The following is a 24,066-nucleotide window of genomic DNA, read 5'->3' as shown; positions in this document are numbered from 1 at the left end:
CTGCAATATCTTCAAGTGAAAGACAATCCTAAGCCTAGTAAATATTGATCAGCTAAATATTCCTGCATTTAACATGGGGAGAAGTTCCTTCTCCTGGGAAGTCATCCTTCTAACTCTCTCCTGTGCAAATAGCTTCTCAATTTCTTGATCCTTTGGTAGTAGTTTGAGCACACTGTGGGAGCTGGGGTGAATCTTAACCCTTGGAACATAGCCATACCAAAAGCAGGCTCAAAATAAAGCATTTTGAAAAACCCAAGATATTTGGACAGCAATCAGGACTTGAAGCACTCAAGTAGGATCAAGTCCTACTTGTGCTGATGGCCCCTCTGGCCCACTGTGAGAGAACTCACCTCTCATCCATGCCTCCACCAAAAAGCAGTTAAGAACCAAGCCCTGCCTCTGGTGTGGCAGTTTGTCTGACACACTTGACTCAAGTTTCCATTTAGAATATGCTACAGAAAGGCCTAAATGCAGAGCATGGAGAGTTGATGTTGAAATAAGAATTTCAATCCCAAAGGAATTTTAAGCTCTCTCACGAAAACAGTGTTGACAAAGAGTGATTATTAACGAACTCAAGTCACAAGAATAGGAAACAAAAGGTTTCCCTCTGCGTATTTTCAAAACATACAAGGCCGAATTAGATGGTAATTACAGTCTCATGACAGAAAATAAGCCTCTGCAGCATGTACCAGAACTTTCTAAAAAGAGTAAGCCAAGGGCTTAATGTTGTGTAACACTCCTGCCACAGACTTCTAAACATTTCTTGCAGCAGTTTTGCTCCAGACACTTTCTTAAATCAAGTGCATCCTCCAATTTCCTTAATCATAATGAATTCAAAATGTATTCTGGAGATTTTATCCAAAATAACTCAGAATTATTAATGGCTTTATCCTACAAGACGGCTGTCATTAAAAAACAAGATTTCTACCCCACAAGGTGGGCAAGTTATAGAATTTTTTTTTTTTTTTGTCTTAGCACTAAAGCCTGGGAACTTTTACAGTTTTACTCAAGTCTAAGATAGAACTTTTCACTAAGCTATTTTATATTGTCATTACAGTCACTCAAAAACTGTATGGAATCAGAAAACACATTACATATTAGGAAACTGTAGTAGTTTCAAGGCTACATGCTAGGATACAGATGATACCTCTGGCTACACTGATTTAAGAGGAAAATGAAATATTATCTCTAATTGTGTTGTGAGTTCAATTTTACTGGTCATCATCAGTAGCAGAAGTTAGCCTTACTGGTATTATTAAAATTGAAGATAACATGTCATAGGGTAAAAAGCAAAAGTGAAAACTAGATTTGTGGAAATAAGAATTGATAGCACATCCTTTCTCCTTGGTCTGCAGGAAACAACACTCATTACAACACAGTTCATTACAGACAGCCTTCTAGGGGTTCTGTTTATTGAACTACAAGAGCACTAAGATGAACTCCTGTACCGCAAGGTTCACCTGTGTAGAAGCAATATGACATTAAGTATAGGCATAAGCAACAAGGTCAGGGGAGACAAACCACTGAAGTTCCTTAGTGGCACACACAAGCCAATGCTTTCTGGCTACCATTCCAAGCCAACCTGCACGTGCCAGTGCTACGGCTCTATACATCTGCCAAAGAAGATGATCAGTTCTTTCAAATAAGGAGCAAAGTGAATGTATTTTTGTCCTTTGCTTCTTCCACTGGAAGTATATTTAAGCAAAAATATGTACATGATGTAATCATATTAGAACATCTGCTTAATTTTTGATCTTAAAAATGCCAAGGCAAATTCATACCTTTCCCACATCCACTTTTCCTGCCTCCTTCATTGTGACATTAGTTTGCCTTCCATAAGGACCACTATCAACCCTGGGCTTGAAAATCAGCTTCTATTCAGATTTAATATGTCTGCCAATCCCCACCTCCCCCTCCACCAATGTCTATACATTAAAAAAAAAAAAGAACTTATTAGAAGGGTGAAAGAGGAATTTTACATATACTCAGAATGCATTGCTAAGATTCATCTAGCAAGTACAAAATTCACAAAATTTGTATGCCTCACCATAAAATAGGTTTTATACTAGCACATCTCTTCCCCTTTCTCTTTTTCACTCCACAACTTCTTCCTGAGATAGAGCTCTGGTTGGAAACAAAGAACTGACATCTGCTGTGAAAAGAGTTTAAGTGCAAGAAGAGGACACACTGCTTCTAACATGCATTCACAGCCTTCAAACTCATATTCTGAAGAGAATAAGCTGTGCTTACACAACTACATTTTATCCCATTAAAGCAAGACCCCAAGCTTGAGGGATCTCATACCACTTTTCTAACTCAGGCTGTAGTATTTGACAAAGCTTCCCAGCTTACTGATTTGCTAATGAGGTAGTCCAGCTTTTTAGTCATCTCCTAATTGCACTTAAGTTTTCTGGATACAGCCTGTCCAGTTCAGACCTGTGTTTCTACTGCCTCTGGGCCCCATGACTCATGATTTCATAACTGCTTCCACTCACATTCAAACACCACATTACAAAGATGATCTGAAATTAAGATAGCAGCAGCAGAAAAAAATCACTGTTTGGAAGCTCCCCAAAGTAACTTTCCAATGCACACATCAAAACAGTAAAGACTTCCCACATCCTAAGCCACAGCTAAGATACTAACCTGTATAAATGCCCTTCCTGAATTGTGTTTGGTCTCTGTCTCAGTTCAACAATAAAAGGATAATAGTATATACATACAGTATGTAAGCCACTCATCACAATAACAAAACAGCTGGTTTTACATCAGTAAACTTATATTACTGTTTTAGCAATTTCAAAAACAGTGCTTATAGCCCCCTCCCTCAACATTCTCACCTCTGCCATTGTAATTAGAAACTCACTTCACACCCCAACTTTGATTATTATTCATCTTCAAGCACTCAACATTTTTATCTCACATTTCACTGTTTTTAATAAAATAATATCTATTGCTTCTAAATGATCTTCTTGTTTGTCCAACTTACACTGCAGAACAATTAGCTGGAAAAAACACCAGGGATCTCAGGTTATCATGAAGACAAGAACCTGGGTACTGGATTCATTTGGGGACATGTGGTCTACTCAAATGATAGACACAAATATTGCTACCCAGCTGGAAGGTTGACATCTAGGTCCAATTTTGAATAAATTCTGATTCAGTGTTGGATGAAGAAATGGAGAGAAGACAAAGCAAGGAGAAGAAACCAGTTCTGAAGTATGTCATTTCTAGGAAAGATATCATTTTCCCAGCACTATTCAGCATTATAATCTCTACATCTCTGCTAACAGAATCAAATATGCGATTGCCCCATCTTCCACAAGCAGTTCTTCAGGAATATGACCTTGGAAACCAGAATTCTCATCTACATTCCACTTCCTGGCTGAGATTCTTCATAGTACGTGACCAACAGAACAGCCAGAACCACTATTTGGAATTGAAGAGCCATAAATATTTATGTAATTGAAAACAAATACTTCACAGGGCAACAATAGCACCACGCAGCTCTTGCTCTCTCCAGCAAATGGAAAATTTAGTTAGTGCATAACAGCTGGAATATAACATCCTAATAACTATGCTCTCAAAGGCAGAAACAGCTGTGAGTGGGAATAGTCAATTTAAGCACAATATCACCAATTCAGATATCTATTTTGTCAATTTTAGCTGAAATACACAAGAGTGGGAATTGTACTTAACATGAACAAATAGTCATTCAGCTGACAAGAAATTAATTTTACTTTGATTCAGAAACATGCTCAGTTCTGGCCTTACGTAATACTGAAACACTTTATTACAAAGGTTGTAAGTAAAGCATTCCTTCAAATTTTAGTAAGTTAAGACTTGAATGATTTTTTTGTTTTGTTTTTGTAATCAGACTATCAGTGACTTGAGCCAGTTGAGTACTGTCATATCCTCAAACAGTGAAGGCAACAAGTATGCAAAATATACCCTAATTGTTCTAAACAAATATACAGAAGTTGGGGAGGATCACAAGATGTCTTCATAGTCTCTTCGGTTCCTTTTCCCTCTGGCCATCATTACTGTGCACAGTCACTGAGATTTAAAAGTTCCTTATCATTAAGAAATGTCATAAAACTTGAATTTATGTAGTTGTAAGACTGCTAATTTACTGAAAGGCTGAGCAAGGTGAGAAGGCAGAACATAATTATCCCTATTAGTAGATAACTACCAGGTACCTTATCTGATGTTTCTATAAGAAAATAACACTTCTAGAATGCTTTCTTGCAAAAAAGATCCCTAAAGCTGAAGCTGCTGACTCAAGCATGAGGATGGCAGAGTGAACAATCTTTACATACAGACATGCATGTATATTTAGATTTCTGTGGTATTCTCAGAGGTTTCAGACTTCTTGGCTCCCCGGCTACATGTTCCCCCTTCTATTTGACCTATTAGACCTGCATAGAAAGTCCAAAGTTCGTAAGTTCAAGTTGTCTAGAGACCTTTGTAACAATAACCTTATTTGATGAATGTACAGACTGAGTGGAAATGAATTCGCAAGCTTCCACACAACTTGTGAATGAGGAAATCTTGTACTTGCAAGTAAAGTCATTTATGTAGAGGCTTGCAAACATTTCAAGCTTCTTTCATCTAAATGCTTATTGCAAACCACAACCAAATTTCTACACAGGTGGATTCTACTCCATATCCACAATCCACCATGGTTCTCTTCCTCTTTTAGTACCAGAGAACAAGCAGCAAATAGGTGCCACTATTTGCCTGACACATATGGAGGAAAAAAAAAGTGCACACATGGAAAAAACAGCATACCTGTTTGTGGGCAGATAAGGACTTTGCATGAGCCGATGTACTGAAATGCACTGTCTGCAAAATAAAGAGACAGAAGATCCATCAGTCCAGGCTAATATAGTCATGTGTTGGAAAATCTTTCATTTATCAGAACATTTCTAAATATTAAAACAAGTAACTGCTGTAAAATAGAACAGTGTATTGACATCAAGGTATGCATGCTGCTTTTAAGCTCTTTGTTCTCTCAGCTAGATGATACAGACTAAATATACTTTTCTAGATTTATGTTGTTTAAACCTACACTGAGAAGCTGTGGATGCCCCATCCCTTCAGGTGTTCAAGGCCAGGCTGGACAGGGCTTTGAGCAACCCGGTGAGTGGCATCCCTGCCCACGGTAGGTGGGTTGGAATGAGATGGTCTTTAAAGGTTCCTTCCAAATCAAACTATTTTGTGACTCTATCAATATTTGATAGTGAAAGAATATCACTTGGAAAAGAGGTAGCACAAAGCTTAATCACCAATTTATTTCATGCTGACTCTATGAAATTGTCCCCAGAGTGTTGCTGATGCTTTACATACTGACACCAAAACATCACCTTTCCACGAAAAAAAATAAAAGAGCATTTAATCAAAGCCAAGAGAAATACACCACAAAGGCCAATATCTGGCAGCCTGTAACAGGTAAGGTTCTCCAGGCAGAGAAGCCCTTTAGAGCACAGCACCTCTGACCCTTGAGTGAGCTGTAAAGCTGGAAGACAGATGCAAACAAAGTCCCATACTCAGTTCACTTGTTTGCAGATGGGCCATTAAGTTCCAGCAAGCCATCAATACTTTAGAAAAGAAATTAACACTCATTAGGGGCTTCATTTTATCTCCTTTTCAGGATGCGAAGCACTCCTGCACAACACAACAAGAACAGGAAGCACCCAGCCATTTCAGCACAATGCATAGTATTTCTTACCCTCTCATCTTATCAGCTTGGACTTGTTCATAGCAAGGCATTCAAGCTACATTCAGATCTTTTAAACAGAATTTTATATTAAGAATGAGCAGCTGAGCTGACAGAAGTATGTTGCTCTTTCTCATAATCGTTAACCCTACTCAAGTCACACATCAGCTTTATCTCCAGACAAAATGCAAGTCATATCTAATAGCTCACATAATAAAAACATATTTGCTAGTGGCATGGCCTATAAACTTACGAGTTCAAGGTAAGCTTAGCCTCTGAAACTAGAATTTAACTTTTTTTTTTAAAAAAAAAATGCCCAGCATTTGCTCTTTAAGCAAACCTTTCCTTGGAGAGTCTGGACATGGGACAACTACTTATTTGCAGACCTCAATATGCCTGAACACTGATAAACGTGGAAGAGGGGAATTCTTATTGTTTGTTCACAGTAGAGTTTCACCCACACTGGCAATTACAGGTGACTTGAAAGATTGTCTGCCACTGAAGCTGAATCCCCCCCGTGCAAACAAGGTTCCAGCAATAACTGGTTTAACTTTAGCCAACCTAGACATGGGAGCCTTGTGTCAACTTATTTATAGCAAATAGGAAAAAAAAAAAAATCACTGATAAGTAGTCCACTTTTGCATAGCCACTGAGACTTTCTGTATGCAAGAAGTTCCTCCACATTAATTTTTGCTTCACTGCAGTTATCTTTGATTCCAGAGTGGCTGCTTTGCTCCCACAGCCCTTGGATCCCACCACATTAGACTGCCCAAAGCTCTATCAGATTATAGGATCTCAAGACACTAATCATATAGCAAGAACAAATGTACACTATATATAAATTTAAGAAATATTTCAAGTGCAGAATGGTAATTGCACAAAAGCAGCTATGCACTATGTATGAAAAGTTTTAAATTGCTCACAAGCTCCAACGTGATACTTAACAGCTGGGAACATGAAGCAATGGAATTCTCTTCAATGGCCATAGAGCTCATCACCAGTTATTGGGTTGCCCAGCTATAAAGCAGCATTTTACTCTGAGACGTTTCTAAAACTCACAGATCAGTTCTTGTTCCACTCTGCATTTTCAGAGTCAGCAATTAAGAAAAACAGCATAAAATTAAGAGGAAAAACAAGTAGTACCCTGTAGCCACTGAAAAAAGAAACACGAATTCATAGTGTTATTTTTAGACCTATCTTGTATACAATCACTGCACACAGCCTGCATGAAGTGTGTAACACAGGCTGAGGAAGTGGCCTTCTCCATTTCAATCTCTAAAATCCAAAAGACATTCAGTCCAGAATTTTTACCAGCAGACACCATGCAAAGGGTCTAAGCTCCAAGAACACTGAACATAATCCCAATTTTTCAAAGAGTGCACAAAAATAAAGCTTGGGAAACAGCCCTGTGATGAAACACTGCCTTTGATGCATTCATCCAGAGATGCAAAGTAACAACTCACAGCAAGTCTACTCACAGCAGAATGCCTTATTAAGACTTGCAAATTAAGATCCATCTCATTAGAAAAATTACAGCTTTCATCAGAGCACTTTTTTTTTTTTTTTGGAAGAAGTTCACTTAATTGAAGATACAGCCAGATTCACATATTTAAGGGAAACCATTTGAATACTTCCCAAATCCCCATGTAAGCAGTATCTCAGGAGGCTTGTCTAAATCAAGTACATTTGAAAGGGGTCTCCTTTCAATTGAGAGCATATACAATATTTAGTTTTAAGCAAATGAATTGAACGGCATTTCTCATCAACATGGATAGTGTCCTTTGTTTGGAAAAAAATTCCTACTTTCAGCCACAAGTGTCCACAAGGATTTTTGTAGAATTTCCACCTAGCAGTAGAGACAACAGGCCAGAAGGATAAATTGTTTTTCCAAGGCTAGCTGATAGATTTTCTTTCCCTTTACTTCCCTAATTGTTCTTGTGTTCAGCATGTACCAGAAATTCATAGGACACCTGAAAAAGCTTCTCACAACAAAAGGGTTAAAATTATTTTCAGCCTAACTCAAGTTCAGTGACTTAGCCTCGGCAACTTGACCTTGAAGTGTTTAAAGTTTTAGCTTTTTTTTTTTTCTTTTTTGAACCACGAGTATAGGGACTGTTATTTTGAGGATGCAATTCACCTCTGCAGTTTTCCCCACCTTCACAAATGCCATACTCCCACTTGTTAGTTCACTGCATGTTTTTATCTATAAACATTCTATGTATCATCATCCAGCACACAGAGAAGATAAATCAACTTCTATTGACTGTACTCACTGGTGTAGCCATTTGATGATTGAGATGTGAACTAACAAGCCAGGATGTTGCTTTCTACATAGCTACCACTTAAACTCTCCTCTCCCCACACCTTCTGAAAGGAAGCTCTTGTGTTCCACCTAGTACATCCCTTGTACGTCTTAGATGAATTTGACTCATGAAAAAGGAAATGTTATCATTCTGACAGTATACTCCTCACAGCCAGTTGCCTGACCTCTTCACTTTCAGAATGTGTGTCAGGAGAATGTTTTGCCATTTAATTCCCCAATCACTTCCACATTCAGTTTGACACAAAATTCCTGTTAACTTTACATTCCAAAGGAAAACGTTTATATAAATAAACTATTCATTTTCTTACAGTGACATTTCTTCAGAAACTTTAATACAAAGAGCTTTCTTCTCATGCACCTAGTCCTGTTTTGAAATTCTGGAGTCCTTCACCATACAAGGCTTCCATCCTTTCCCTAGTTCTACTTGAACAGAAGACTGTTCAACTATCTCCCTTTGGGGCACGTAATGCCTATTGAAAACTATGATCTGTATCTTAAATATCTGTTCCTATGACCTCACATAATACCTTTCCAAGCAGACAGTATGGTGAGCTGGCTGCTGATCTCTATTTCCACTCTTTAAAGAATCATGCCCTTCGGCAAAGCCCATCAACAACCTTATTTGTTTTCTAGTGCTACAATTGAGGAAACAAAACTTACTGAGGTTACAGCTTGCATTGCACAGAGGAGGTAGAACAAGGTAAGGACATTGTAACAACCTATGAAATTTAGGAGCACTCTTCAGCATTACAGATTTTCAGAAGTAACTTTTGAAAACAGGCTTAAATATTTTGAGAGAAGCTGCAATCTTAAAGTATGAAATACTAACTAGCATTAGAGCCTGATATACTGTACATAATGATGAACCATATGCTATCAATATTCTCTAATTAAGTAGTTCATTAACATATCCATGAAGCAAGAAGGGTCAGGGCTCAGAATTAAAGCAAAGTTCCATAGATGTTTGCTTTAGAAATTTACTGTCTGTAAGAATCCATTGCCCAAAGCCCCTCTGAAAAAAAAAAAATCAGTCACAGTGCTATACTTCATTTTTTCCTCCTCAGAGAGCTGGTGAAAACAGAGTCCCAAAGATGAGATTTGCAGCACTTAAGACCTTTCAATTCTGCATGCTGTCTTTCCTTTCTACTTGAAGTCTCTTGCTCTTTCCAACCCAGGCTGGCTGAGTTGCTTGCTATACTTTTCCCCATTACCTCAAGCTCCTTCAACTCTGCTGGATTAAGCCCCCATTCTCTACTTACAGGTGTTCATTCTCTCCCACAGGATATCTAATCATAGAATCATTAAGATTGGAAAAGACATCTGAAATCTCCAAGTCCAACACCAACCCATATCCATATCCATGCCCACTAACCATGCCTTCAGTGCCACATCTCCATGGTTCTTGAAAACCTCCAGGGAAACAGTGATCCCACCACATCCCTGGACAGCCTGTGCCACTGCATCACCACTCTTTTAGAGAGGTGTTTCCTGATTTCCAACCTGAATCTCCCCTAATTGTTTCTCCCCAATACCTCTGATTGGATTAAGATCTACTTGGTGCAACAGGACCCACTGCTATTAGCAGTGGACCAAAAAACAAGCCTTCTATAGATCTAGCTAGCTCACTGATGAACTGGGATCACTCATTACAGTGGCCAATACTACGGTAAAGGAAAAGAGAAAAGGTGAAAAAGACAACCACCTTTCCCTGCCTTATCAAACTTGCTTCTCTGTAGCCTCTTCAATTAGGCCCAGCAGGCATGCTAGTATTACAAGCAAATAATGAAGCACCTGGGGAGTCTGCAGTGGGAGCACTCCAGTGCCACAGCTCATCTCATCTTTGTGAGGCAGAGAGCATAGCAAGAACCAGCAAGTGCCAGGGTTTGGAAATGAACTAGGGTGGTAAAATTAGTGGGCTAGGAAGGATGAGGAAAACCCAGAAGTCATAGAAATTAAGGAAATAATAAAGAAACACAACAGATAGTGGTGGTGGGGAAAGAATTGTGAAACTTAAGTTAAAAACTCTCATCAGAATGAAAATAGGTCTCATAATAATTCGAGTTCCACCATTCTCTCCCTCTCCTGACATACACTTGACAGACTGCCAGCACTGCCTGTTGGTGAGTCCAATACTTCTAGTCCCTGGCACACTGATCCAAGACAGTCTCTGCACTTACAGGTGATCCTCAATACCCTGAAGCAAAAGTCTTAGAGGGAGTGACAGCCTTTTAACCTCAGCTTCTCATTGGATCACTCAAAGCTTTTATTTTTGCAATTACCTAAAAAACGTACAATTACTAAAAGACACTTCATGCACCCTTGTGGCAATTTTCAGTTATTAATACAGGAAAAAATACATTAATATGACTTAACAGATTCAGGAGTTAGTTTCTCTCAGGATAAGTTCATTTATTAACATTTAAAGCTGTTTCTCCACTGCACATTCATGGCCTTTCATGGTTAGCTAACAGCTACTTTTTGCCTCAAAAGGACAAGCTAGCAGAGTAAACCAATTTCCTGCATCCTGAAAAATACACAGCTTACATTAGAGAAGATGCACCCAAAACCCAGAAATCTATGGAACAGATAGCATTTAGCAAAACAAATTGGCAAGACAAATGCCATATGGGATTGCAGGTTCTTGCTTGTTTAGGCTGTGATCCAGTCTAAATCTCCATTGCGTAAACAGAACAATGCAAAAACTAATTTATCGTAACAAATCAGAAGTGAAAACAAACTCAAAGAGCAGTTACAATCTGCTCCACAAATCAATAGGTCCATTAATTGAAAGCTTCAGATTACATCATTTCAAGCTTTCTGTATATGACAAAAATGAATTTGATCTAGATTAGTTAGTCACAATAAGGAACAAAGATTTGGGTTCAAGTGTCTTCAGCTTTAGTTATATTGTTCCTCAGCTCTACTTGTAGCTTGAAGAGCCTACACAGTAAGAGCTTTGGCAAGGTGCTGAATCAATAAATGCAGACTTGAACTGAACACAGAGTTTTAATTGCAATCAAGTTTCATTGATTATATGGATATTAAGAGAAAAATCTGATTGATTCCAGTTTTATAAAAGCAAACAAATGCAAATACTGAAACAATAGTTTTATAACCAGAACAGAGTAGTTACTTCCACTACACCTGTCTGCCCTAAGTACAAAAATGCAGTCTGATGACAACACTAAATTGGATAATACTAACAGTGTCCCCAGCTACACATAAGCAGAAGGAAACTGAAAATAACCCCCTTAGGCTTTTTAGGTTGGCTCTTCTTTCATCTGCTTGATTCAGCAGGAATACTAAGTGATCTACTCCCTTACCTTAATATTTACACCATTCAAGATATAACAAGGACATACTCTGACATTGTTTTGCTCAGTGTGTTTTCAAATAATGCACCGAGTCAGTGAACTAAGGAAAGGGGTTAACAATCCATACCATCATTCCTCAAGAAAAATCTCTTTGGGCTGAGGTAACAGTTGTAAAGAAACTTACTGCATACCTTTAGAAGTCCTCTATGCCCAGATAGCTAACAACTGTATGTTCAGATTTTTATACAGCACTGAAATGGATCCATTAAATACTCAGGAACATCTCCCAAGTAAAAAGTAGGAACACAAATATCAGTGTAAAACTGATATCTAGATTAGAAAACAAACAAAAAAAGAAAGTGAAGTGAATTGAGCTGGAAGAAAAGGGTGAAACATACCAGAAACACTAATGCTGCTTTTCTGGGTTCTTATCTGAGCCCTGTAGCAAGCCTCACGTAAAGCAGAAGAGAAGCTTGTCCCAACAATGCCCAAGAGTTGTCTTCTTGAAGAGCCTTAAGTTCACAGAATTTAATCAAAGGAAAAAGCTACCCAAGCAAATTTAGGCACACAATAAATCCAGGAGCTAGAAAAGGATAATTGTATTATAACAATAAGTAAAATGCTTAATTGCACCTTGTCTCCTCTCTGACTGAGCATTTAAATGCCCTGAGTCCAAATCCTGAGGCTTAATGCTTTGCTCCTGCACAGACCTGAAGTTCTCCCTAGCCTCAAGTTAATTGCACCTAAAGGCAGGACATGCAAGCAAATAAGACAGCTAATTACAGCTACCTTGATTCTGTCTTCACAAAACTTGATTCAATGGGCATTTCATTGCACTCTGGCAAGTAATAAACCAACTGAAATAAAACGCCTTCCAAATAAGATGCACCAAAAAGTCCTTATCCAATCTCCTGGATATTCATGTACACAGAGCACTGAACAAGGCAGACATGCTGTATAACCCTACAGGCAATGGCTGTCAACAGTATATTCAGCTTGGAGTGCTCAGATTTCAGGAATACAGAACAAAAATCTCAATGCAGAAGTTGTTTTTCCAATATGCTCTAGACCTTTTGGGGTAAATACTTAAGATGTTCATTTAGTACAAACTCAAGAGCAAAGTCATTATGGACAAAAAAAATCTAAATTAAGCAGCCCACAAGAGAATACCATATTTAATAATGTATCACACCAATTACATCAGAAGTATATTATAAAAATCCAACAAGTAGCATGGAAAAAGAATAACATGCTGCTGCCACATTAATTCTGTGCATGTTCACTCTGAATTGCACAGTATATTTCACAGTGTCTTTAAGCATCATGGACAACCTCTTGAACAGTACAATTGGTCTTTTCTCTGTACATAGTTATTGTCAAAAATCCAACCGCTCAGTACTGCTTTGCCCTCAATACCTTTGTAACCAAACCCATTTCTGCTTAAGAGAGCTCAGCACAGCAAAATTATAGCATAGTAATTGAAAACATCACTCAGAAAGAATGCACACTATTAATGCATTAGCGCTACTTTTCATTATTTTTAACTACTTCACTCCTATGTTTGCTTATTAACACATCCCTTATCAACCGTTTCAGATGTAGACTCAAATGAAGGTATTTGTACACAGGTAGTTTTGTAAACAACATTCAGCTGCAAGCAGAGAAGTATCCAAGTATTCCATATTTATTAATGGCTGCAGCAATTAGATCAATACAGTGGTAAAGTTGTCACAACAGAGGCATGATGCCAGAAGGACTGGCAGAATAGAAAGAAAAGGAAAGAAGAAACAAAAGAAAGGGAAGAAAATTGCTCACACATCAGAAGATTCTAGGTTCACAGGGGAAAAGCTTCACCAAAGAGGGATCTCCAGAAAGAGATCCTTCCTTGAAGGCAGTCAGCTCTTAAGTGAGGTCTAAGAGGTGCAGCCAGGCTCCACCCCTTCCAGTCACACAGGTGAGTTGTCCTCATCTATGCTCCCAGGGCTAACTAGGTCCTTTTCCTGGGTGCTCAATCAGTGATTCAGGCCATGAGTCAGTTCTCACACAATGCACATTCATCTCTTCTTTGACAACATAGTCTTCATACATTATCTCCACAGATGATTTGATCTTTTTAGCCTCAAAACCACTTAAACACTAAATGCGTGTACTTCATTTGCTCTTCAGTAAGAAAAAAATGACCATTTAGTCTTTAGAAATCTTTACTGGCTAAGCGTTGTATGTACTATCAAATAAAATACATGAAAGCTTATGTCTCAAGTCTTCTGTGAAGAAAATTAAACCTTAGCATTTGGCAATCCAAGTACTTAACCAATTGTGTGAGCAAATACACAAGGTCTAACTAGAAATCTCCAGTGTTATTTCTTCAATTTCTTCAGTTTTTGTGGTAGCACAGAAGTTTTACCCAATGAAAAATAACGCCTACTGGTTCTCAGAGTCAATACAGTTCTCAGAAAACATTCTATGTTCTTTGATATTTCAGACCCTTAGAATTCATCTCTCTTCAATAGGCATTGATGAAGCTTTAGTTATTTTCTCAGTGAAGTTTCCACACTAGTGCTACTTGTCATATCTAGCTCCTTGTTACTGAAGACTGCGATAAATATTTTACTATAGAGTAGTAAACATAAGAGGGAAAGAACAGACATTTTGTAGACTTGCTGAAGCAATCTCATATTAATAATTTGATGGCTTCCTTTTTTAAAAAAAAAAAAAAAAACGACCTCAAGTATAAAATATAACCTACATTTAAAATGCAACATCACCCAGGGAGTAACTCTTGCCCATATTGAACTTGCATTAACATCAGTCACTTGAAGTTCTTCTAATCACAAGGGCAATATACTTCATACTTAAAAACAGTAAAAAAAAAATAAAAATCTATTTCCTTCTTTTCCTTCCCATAGAAATATAATGAATTCAATCAACAAGTATACAGAAAACATCATTCTCGTATATTTTCTAAATACTTCTCAGTTTAATGGACTCTAGTTGAAAAAATCTGATAAAGTCATACAGCTGAAAAAAAGACCGATACGTTCTACTACTATTCTTTACTATATGAAGTCTTGTCTTTGTGTACTGAGACATCTAAGTCAGCCTTAAACTTGGGCTAAAATTTTCAATAGATATTCAGAATTCAGCCAAAGACAAGACAACAAAAAAGTTGACTAACATCAGCACGCATACCACTCAATTACAGCAGAAAATAAATTTAATATGCACACTCAAACACTGAATCATAAATTTTCTTGAATTTTACACAGAGCAAATTTTTGCTCTATAATTCTCAAAGAGAATTTTTGTTGGAAGAAAGGAATTTATTGGGCATGAGTCTTCAGTCATTCCAGCATTTTTTTCTTTATAACTGATAGTTAACCAGAGCACATTGTAGCCTCTAAAAAATACGTTTCCTTTTAGATTTAAATTCAAATGTTTTAAGTAGTCTCCCATGGAGATGAAGTTCATACTACTTTAAGAGTTGCAAAGGCTAATGGTGCAGAAAATGGAAAATGAAGTCTAAAAACCAGATGCAAAGTTACGTGTATATATAGAGAGAGAACACATCAGTTATTTTAGGCTGCTTAAAAAATGTAAGACAAGAACACTACTCAGTACAGCAAGATGACAACTAGTCAAGAACAACCCAGTGAAGAGCATCTCAGGAGTCAAGTCCAGAAGATCAAATCAGAAACAGATCTGCAGTTTATCCTTAGGATACTTAGAGCAGGATTTACAAAAGCATTAACACAAGTCTACCTCTGATATCACTGCTATCTACATAAAGGAATTGCAAAGCACTCTGAAAATCTCACTATCACTTGACAACACCACAAGCTCCACATACATATCCCTCCTCAACCGCAGGAGGTATCAAAACAAATTCAAATTTAGATCCAACAGGATCCATAAGCATCACGTTTTTCCTGTTTTGCTCACAGCTGTCACCACACACTCAGTCTGGTTTGCAACCAACTTTATCTGCTTGCTTTCAGTCTAGCCAATCTAGTAACCCCTTAGTGTCCTTCAGCAAAGACCCATCTGTTATATGGGCAACTGAAGAACTACCAGATGAAGATGAGTGTCTGAGTGTAAGTAATTTTGAGCAATCACAATAGTTGAAGTGAAAAACTACAGCTAAAGAAATGGAGAGACCCTCTTGAATAACTTCCTGAAAGCTTATATTTTAATGACATTATGTCCAGCACTGAGCAATCTAATCCCAGCACTGTTTTAGAAAAATGTCATGCTCAAAACTAAGAAGGATTCAGGTGTGAAGAGCAGTTGTGCTTGTTTGTAAGTTACACTGAACATGTTAAATAATGTCGGAAATCATGAATTCATTTGCCTGGTCTCCTTTTTTGGTAGATTTGTAAAATGTAACTTAAAATTTACAATTGCAAATCCTAGAAGTCACAATGACATACAGCTTCCTTGCTATATTGTAAGGTTAGATTTGTTATGTGCCCATGTAAATATATATATATTTTTTTTATTTTGAATGAACACTGACTACTAAACTTCGATTCTATGATCCCTAGGGCCTTCCGAGTACTTTTTGCCTCATTTTCTATCTGAACCCATGAAAGCATGTGTCAATTTTAGGATGTGTATTCTGGTAAGAAAACAAGCTATTTTCCTCTATGCATATCATTTACACTCAGCTGTCACATCACAATCCTCCTTAGCAAGGTGACTAACCTTAATAGCTACTATGAACATAAGACTTATATTTACTAAAGCTTCTAAGATTCAGCCATCTTTGCAATGAAACTACAGGACCATCTTCTGTTGAGAAGCAAAATAAAAATCCAGGTGAAGAGGAAGGATCTTACCTAAACACTCAGCAAAGTTGTTTACATTTACATGATTTTAACAGAGTGAAAGCATATCCATTCAGAAGGTAAACTGTATGATTGAAGAGATCACTGAAATGAGCCAGCTAAAAACTGCTTTATTTGCAAGGACACAGTTATCTAAGAACTGAAACATAGAGATACTAGTATTTCGGACCAGGTTGAAAAGCCAATACTGGAAAGACAGAAAGCTTTATTCCTAATGGCTTGGGGAAAACATTTCTGGGCCATACTGGACAACAGTGAACTCCTCTGAACCACGCTATTGAATTTCAGCCTTCTGCACTACCTTTCTTATCAAAGATGAAAGTTGTTTGCAAACTACTGATTCCGGCACTCAAGATTCTCCCTCCTGGCAATTGATATGACCTGACAGCTATGTATTAATGTGTCTGATAAGTCTATTCGGGAATTCACCGCTAAGTAGCAGTAACTAGTATTCTTAATCCCCTCAATTCAGAACTCAAATATTTAGTCCTTCTTACTGTCTCAGCATTTTTCCAGGCAAAATCCATTTGAAGTAGTATCCAGATTACATTTCATTTGCATTCAGATTACAATTAAATCAAGAATTATAAAAAAAGCTTGTTACTCGGTGCAAGCAAGCCTAACTAGTAATACTGACATTGAACCACCATTCAACTATTTGATTTACATTAGAATCTCAAGAGGAACTTTCCTTTGTGCAATTGCAAAGTGGTTATGTATGAGCACCTGTAACATTGCCTTGGGGGTAAACTTCTCTGATCACATTTGCATGTAAATCACATCGTTAACCAAGTAGCTCTCTAAGTTAGTTCTAGGTCACCAGTGAGGGAAGACTGAGCAACAGGAAAAACCCTCAGTGTGACTAAATCAGTACAGTCCTTTAACCAAATGTTTCTACAGAACCGGTTTCCCCATTTAGCGTAACATTTTGTTGGGCTTCTGCTGTAACTACAAGACCTAGGAACAAGTAGTGATTTAGCTTGGGATTTCCCTTTGTACTTGCATATACTCAACCACAGGAAAAAAAAGTGAAACTCATTTGTTTCAAAATTAGGATAAATAGTTGGACAAATTATACTGGTAGGTCCTTCGCATCATACTCTACTCTTATTCAGAAAATGAAGTTTATTTGTCAGCAGGTTACTGGGTTCAATCTCTGACATTCTAGTATTACATATTACAAAGATGCATAATTCATATGCATTTTCTCTATTATCTGTTCATAGTTGTCTTTAAATTCTGCAAGGTTTATTCAGCATTCAGACCACATTCTTCTATGATACGAATTCAATCAGAGATTACTGAAGCCTGTACTTCCAGATAAAGCCCACAGAAACTGAAGTAACAAAAGTTAAGGAAAGCCATTATGCAGGGCATTATTCCTGATAAAGGAAGTCTCAATATTTTATTAGATAGTAGCAAAATCCTATGCGAAGAATGCAGTTTAAATCCTCCTCTCTCCATGCATGCACTCAGTAGGCAGTGGTACAAGAGAGAATTCCAGGAAAAAAACAGGCAGCAGACTATTCTTCTGCTCCCATATGAATAATTGAGCTGGAGCTCCCTCCAGACCTAGGAATTTTTAATAGATTCATGTCACAGCTCATGATCTTATCTATACCTTCATTGATAAAAAAAAAATTCCTTTGTTCATTTATGGCAGAATACTATTAACACATGACCTTTATGTGAGAAAATTCAAAGTTAACCACCTCTACAGCCATTTTGTTCAGTCATTCAATTTTTAAGAAAATAGAAATAGTGTGTTCTGTATCCTAAGGTCTGGAGCCTCAAAGGAAATTTCAGTAATTAAAACTAAAGATAATGTTGCACAACTCAGTAGTCCTTCATTAGTACTTAATTTCCTTCATTTAAGACTTGATGAAGGATAGGCTGTTCCTGCTATCCAGAGAGACCTAGACAGGCTCAACCAATAGGGCTAGGAGAAAAAATCAAGACATTCAACAAATTTAAGTGCGAGGTGTTGCACCTGAATTATGGAAACCCACTGTCAATAAAAGCTGAAAGAAAGAATTGAGCACAGCCCTGCCAAAAAAAGATTTTTACCTCCAGGTTCCTCTCCAATGAGGAGAGCTACACAAGTTTTGAGCAATTTCACAAAGATAAGCACAAGCTTTAAGTGAAATCCCCTATCAAATAATACAAATGCATGAAGCATAAGAAACATGCTATGGGCTTGCTCAAAACATAGCAGAATCACATAGTCATCTGAGGCTCCTCCAGATAGTTCAATCACCTTCCAGCTTCCCAGTTAAGGAGGTGCTTTAGCCCAGCTTATCAATCACTGATTAGCTTCTCTGACCGCACATACCTGCAATTAACCTGTATATTCTGACCTCACCAGCAGAAGAAATTGGGTAGGACTTCGAATTTCAGTACTTTAGGAACTTTAATCATTTTAATTTTTACATTAATTTGAGACCAAAGGGGATGTATTTTTAAATCAGAACATGCGTGCTTCTCTCAAAGATGAGATGCAATAAGCTACATCTGATACCTACAACTCCCCTGGAGACTGCCAGCAATGGGCTTCAAAAGTTGCACATTAGGAATTCATGTTTTACTAAAATACATGTTCTACCTTTTTCAGTAGGAGAATATTTTTCTTCCTCACTCATTACACATCCTTATCCTACATCACTGCTACCTAACTTGTTACTGCCCACTTTAGATTTGTCAAGTGTATGCTCCCACACAAGCCTCATAAATCTGCACTTAATCTTATTACCTTGCATGATCTGGCTCTCTTGCTGAAACACTGGCTATGATCACTGACAGCTGGTTCAGGCTGCAATTACAGACCTTCTGTCCAATGCAGGCTTATCCTGAATAGGGTTGTACTTCCTTTTGCATAGTATGCTCCAAGTCACTATACCTAATCAATGTCTCAGAGGGTAGAGATAACAAAAAATTGCTTCCTCTTAGAGCACTGCATTTGGAAAAAAAAATAAATACCAGGAAAGCTTCTACCAGAGACACTATACTTCTTCTCAGTGCTCTTCCCAGCTTCAGTCAGACAGATATGAAAAAAAGGAAACCCACCCAGGCATATTATGTTTCTGCTCTGGAACAGATTGAAGAACAAAATTCGTAGAATCTTTAAGGTTGGAAAAGACCTCTAAGATAATCAAGTTCATCTCCAATCCGCTCTTGCCATGTCCATCAACCACATCTCTCAGTGCCACATCTGCACAGTTCTTGAACACCATCAGGGATGGTGATGCCACCATCTCCCTGGGCAACATGTTCTAACACCTCACCACTCTAAGAAGAAATTTTTCCTAATATCCAACCTGAACCTCCTTTGGTGCAACTCAAAGCCACCATCTTTTGTCCTATCACTGTTACTGGATGATCCTCATCTCACCAAAACTTCCTTTCAGGAAGTTGTAGAGAGCCATAAGTTCATCTCTTCTACAGATTGAACAACCTCAGTTGTCTCAGCTGTTCCCCATAAGACTTATGCTCCAGGCCCCTTACCAGATTCCTTGTCCTTCTCTGTGCATACTTCAAGGCTTCAGTGTCTTTCTTGTGAGCACAATGAGATCAACATGTGTAACTAAAGCAGAAACAATTCCATACTGTCTGTTCCTCAAACATTCAGATATTCCACAAGCCAGCATAACCTCATGTTTAATGAGAACCCATTAAACAGTACACCAATCCTATTAAAGCAATGTGAAATGGCTGAACCACCAGATGCCAAAGACCTGCAATACTATTAACAGTAAGCTACGGAACTCTCACGCACAACCCTTTCTCTGGAAATAAGATTCTCACATTTTCTAGCAAACTCAAGGAACGTTAAATCCAACTGGCAGCTCAGAAAAGAATGTGCAAGAGGCAATCTTTAAGCAGTTTCTGGCCGCTTCCTTAGCATACAAAAAAGATACCCATAGAATTCACATAGGATTCTTGACCAAAATGAAGTTCTTATTTCTCAAGCCTCAGTTCTTCCCCTTAAACACATTTAATCTTTTTGATTTCCTGGGCTTTTTTAGCTTTAAATTGCTAGTGGGGCTCTAAGTTCAGTCTAGTCAAGATAACACTGTATTAAACAGTGACTATTTAGAGCTTAAATTCCATTAAGTAAAGTCACACCAACTAAAGGTAAGCATTTCATACTGCAGGGAATACAAATTTGCCAGTTAAAAATACAATAAATTCACATAACTTGCATCCATCTGGACATTTTGGTGTCTGAAAAGTGAGGTAAAGAATTCTTCTTTATAGTGAAAAAATGAAACCTTAAAACAAACAGATAAAAAACACCACCACCACCACCACACAAATTCAAATGCAATCAAAGTTTACCTGGAATGAAATTAACATTTTCAGTTTCTTAAAATCTGATGGTTTGTTTTAAGACAAAAGCTAATGGTCCTATTGGGCTCTATTGGAAAGTGTTTTGCTCAAGGGCAGACTTCCCTATTTTCGGTATTTCTCAACCACATCTTGTACAATAACAGCTCGACACAGTCCCTAACAGAGAACTTGCTTAAGCCTAGGAAAGGATCCTGGTATTTGCCACCCCCTTGTGATTCAGAAGCATGTTACCTTTAAGAGCTAACAGATACCACTGGAGGGCTTCCTCACCTCCCTTTTATAGTCTCGCGGGGTGGGAGGGGATTAGATAAATGCAAAGTCACATACTTCATTCAAACCTCTACTAAACATCACATACAGATATCATGCTTAATTACATCACTTTACATCCACTGTAATGATTGGTTATAGCCATCACCTAATTACAGCACAAAGTATGCTAAGCAATTTGTTCACCTGGAACTAATTTTCAAAGCCATGCATCAAACATGCTATTTACAAGTAGATGTTAGGGCAGAGAACAGTAAGGACGCATGCTTATATTGCCAGCAATCAAGATAGAGGATGATGCAAGCTGCAAACCTCTAAAATTAAAAAAACAAGGACTATTTATATGATAACATTATTCATACTGTTATCAGGAGCTTAACGTACATGCTATGTTTCACTACATAATCCAAAGCAGCTGTTTGTCTGCTAGTAGTTGAGACATAAATATGAGTTCATGTGCACATACTGAGGGAGGCAATTAATGCCCTTCAGCTCTGCCTAAGCCAAGCACTTTTCAGGTGAACTGGAAGTAGCAGCAGGCAATTAAGCATCAGCTCCTTGTCCACAAAGATGTGAAAAGCAAAGTAAGACAAAAACAAACCATCCTAGCTTCTGGAATGCCTGCCACACCCCTGGCATTTATTTCAATGAAAAGTCATAGAATCATTAAGGTTGGAAGCCTGTAAGATCAGAGTCCAACCACTGACCCATCCCCACCATGCCCATTGACCAGGTCTCTCAATGCCACATCTCCACAGTTTTTGAATACCTCCAGGGACAGTGACTCCACCACTTCCCCCTGCAGCCTATTCCACTGCGTAACTGCTCATCTGAAGAGGAAATGTTCCAGTAATCAACTGTCAATAATTAATATCCAACCTGAAGATATAGAGGAAAGCAACACTCCACAGGCATCTCAAAAAGAAACCGATCACTGTAAACACAGGTCTAACAACATCACTCCAGCCACCTACCTCACACACAGAAGAGCTGCCCTTATCAGGCAACGTGCAGCCTAGGAGCTCTGCAAGAAACTTTGCCATATACGAACAGCGAGGAAGGGGTCTTCCTTATCACTGTGCCAGGCAAATATCCTTTGGCAAGGGGACAGCTCAGTGGAACATTTCTTCGTCGCCGCAGATCCAGGGCTGCTTTTGGGGTTTGCTATCCAGGCCATCTGCCAGCATCATTCTACCAAGGCTGCACAGGTTCACTGGGTGGTAGCTGAGATGGTTTACAAAAACAAATCAAATAAACCAGCACAGTGCTGGGCTTCTCAGTGTTTGCTTCTCCTCTTTCCTGCTGAATGTCACTATTCCTATAGTAAAGGAAAGGGGCCCCGCAGAGGGGTGGTGAGAGGGACAACGCTGCAGAGCTGCAGGCAAACAGACTGAAGCAAGCACTGTAAATCACCTCAAGGTACAGCATTTATTCTGTGCACAGTGAATACATCTCCTTCCTGCCCACACACAACACACCCTCAAGCAGGATTCCATTTACACTCAGGAATACTTCAGTACTTTGAAGTCTGATAGCAAAGGAATAAAGTGGATTTATTTCCAGCCATTATTGCTAGTGAGTTGCATCCTTTGTAGAGCATCTCTGTTGCCATCAGAAAAGCAGCATGCCCCAACTGTCCACATCACCCCAAGATGTTGACTACTTCATTCCACCCCAGGATGCTGCAGTGGGCTTGGGCAACTGCTGCCCAAGGTTTATGATCCGAGAAGCATGCTGAAGTATAGGTTATGCATTGTACAAAGGAAGAGCTCTCCTATAGAAACAAAGCCACCCAACCTCTAATTCCATCATCAGAAACAAAGTAACAACCTCAAGACAGCAGCGTGGCTCCTACTCAATCCAACTTCCCAGCCAAGGGTACTACACAAGCTGTAACTGCATAGTCAGCACCCTAAGAGGCATAGTACAAAACCAATCCTGCCCGTCTTTGCGCTAAAATTTATAGGAATTGATTGAACCCAGTGAAATATAATGAAGTCATCATCAGCATTAAGTACCTGAAGCACAGCTTTGGTGGCTGCTGAGCTGGACTCTCCTTTTTTAGTGCTCTGACAGCAACATGTCAGAAACAGCCCATGAAAATGCCTGTGTGCACGTCACTCCTCTCAAATCTGCCTGTGTGCCACAAGCACTGGCTAAGGAAGTTCGTAACACCAGCTTTACATCAAGTATCAAGGCCCTAATCTTCACCAAAAAAAAAAAAAAAAGTCTGAGAATTCAAGTTCAGAGGAACTCAATTCTCTGCTAGCAGAAAAACAGGCTTAACTGCTTGGCAGCAGCCAAAATAGCACATGGTACCTCAATAGCACTAGAATTCAAGCACATGCTGTCAGGTCAGTATAGCTCCCTGCTTTACCAGTAATCTTGTGATAAACTTGCATTTTCAAGCAGCCCTAGCATAGCTACAACATTTGATCCATTTTTGCTTGTGAAGTGCAAGTTTTATTTGTTTTCCATACAACAAGTACAATGGGTTATCAGAAAAGTAAAAACACAAATGGATTTGGATGCCATCAGTGGCAAGGGAGGAACAGCATACTAGCACTAACACAACATTTTATTTGCACAGAACAAATGAGCTGCCTAGATGCCCAGCGCATCTCTTGTACAATCAAGACAGAAGAGACTGTACAAACTAGTTAAGAGAGTTTAAGTGCTCTAGACAATAAGTGGCATGCATCTGCTCTAATCAGCTTAGTCTTACCCCCAGCCCACTCCCATCTACCTCATTTCTTGGACATTCCCCACTACATCCTTTTATTTCCAAATCAATCACTGCCTCACTAACAAACTATAGGGATTTAAGAATCCTCTCATTCAGTGAAAGAGGGATTTTCTCATTTAATATCCAAGTTGGCTTTATGCTGCCTTGCCCCTGGCTAGGATGAAAGGAGTACAAAAGGAGGTGCTCTAGAGGTTTGATGCCTTCCTCAGCTCAGCTGTTAGAGGAACACCACCTGCTGTGGAGTGAGCCAGTCAGTCAAATTTCATGTTCAACACTTCGTGTCATGAATAACAGCTATCCCAGGGGGATTGTCTGAGGCCTTGGATGTTGCACGCTGTTTCAAGATATAATTCAAGGACATTAAATAATTTAAGTAGGGCCTTGTCTGATGATAAGTACTTTTTTCCTCATTAGACAGTTCTACATTCTTCACCAGCTGCACAAATGAGCTGTTTTGAAACAATCAAATTTTGATGACTGACCCTTTGAAATCATTCCCAGCA

General features: G+C 38.6%; 1 protein-coding gene across 1 annotated transcript in view; it reads right to left on the bottom strand.

The window, feature by feature from the left end:
- The window catches only part of RASGEF1B (RasGEF domain family member 1B), a gene marked incomplete at both ends in the record, with an annotated part of 106,617 nt that extends 84,757 nt beyond the window's left edge, over window positions 1-21,860 (bottom strand). The window contains 2 exons of the mRNA XM_079534086.1: window positions 4,792-4,845; window positions 21,792-21,860. Coding sequence (XP_079390212.1) covers window positions 4,792-4,845; window positions 21,792-21,860 — 123 coding nt within the window. The remainder of the gene's footprint in view (window positions 1-4,791; window positions 4,846-21,791) is intronic.
- Between the last annotated feature and the right edge of the window lie 2,206 nt (window positions 21,861-24,066).

Source organism: Tetrao urogallus, assembly GCF_951394365.1.
Source record: "Tetrao urogallus genome assembly, chromosome: 4".
NCBI classification, from domain to species: Eukaryota; Metazoa; Chordata; class Aves; order Galliformes; family Phasianidae; genus Tetrao; species Tetrao urogallus.
This window is presented reverse-complemented; position numbering and strand designations above follow the sequence as displayed.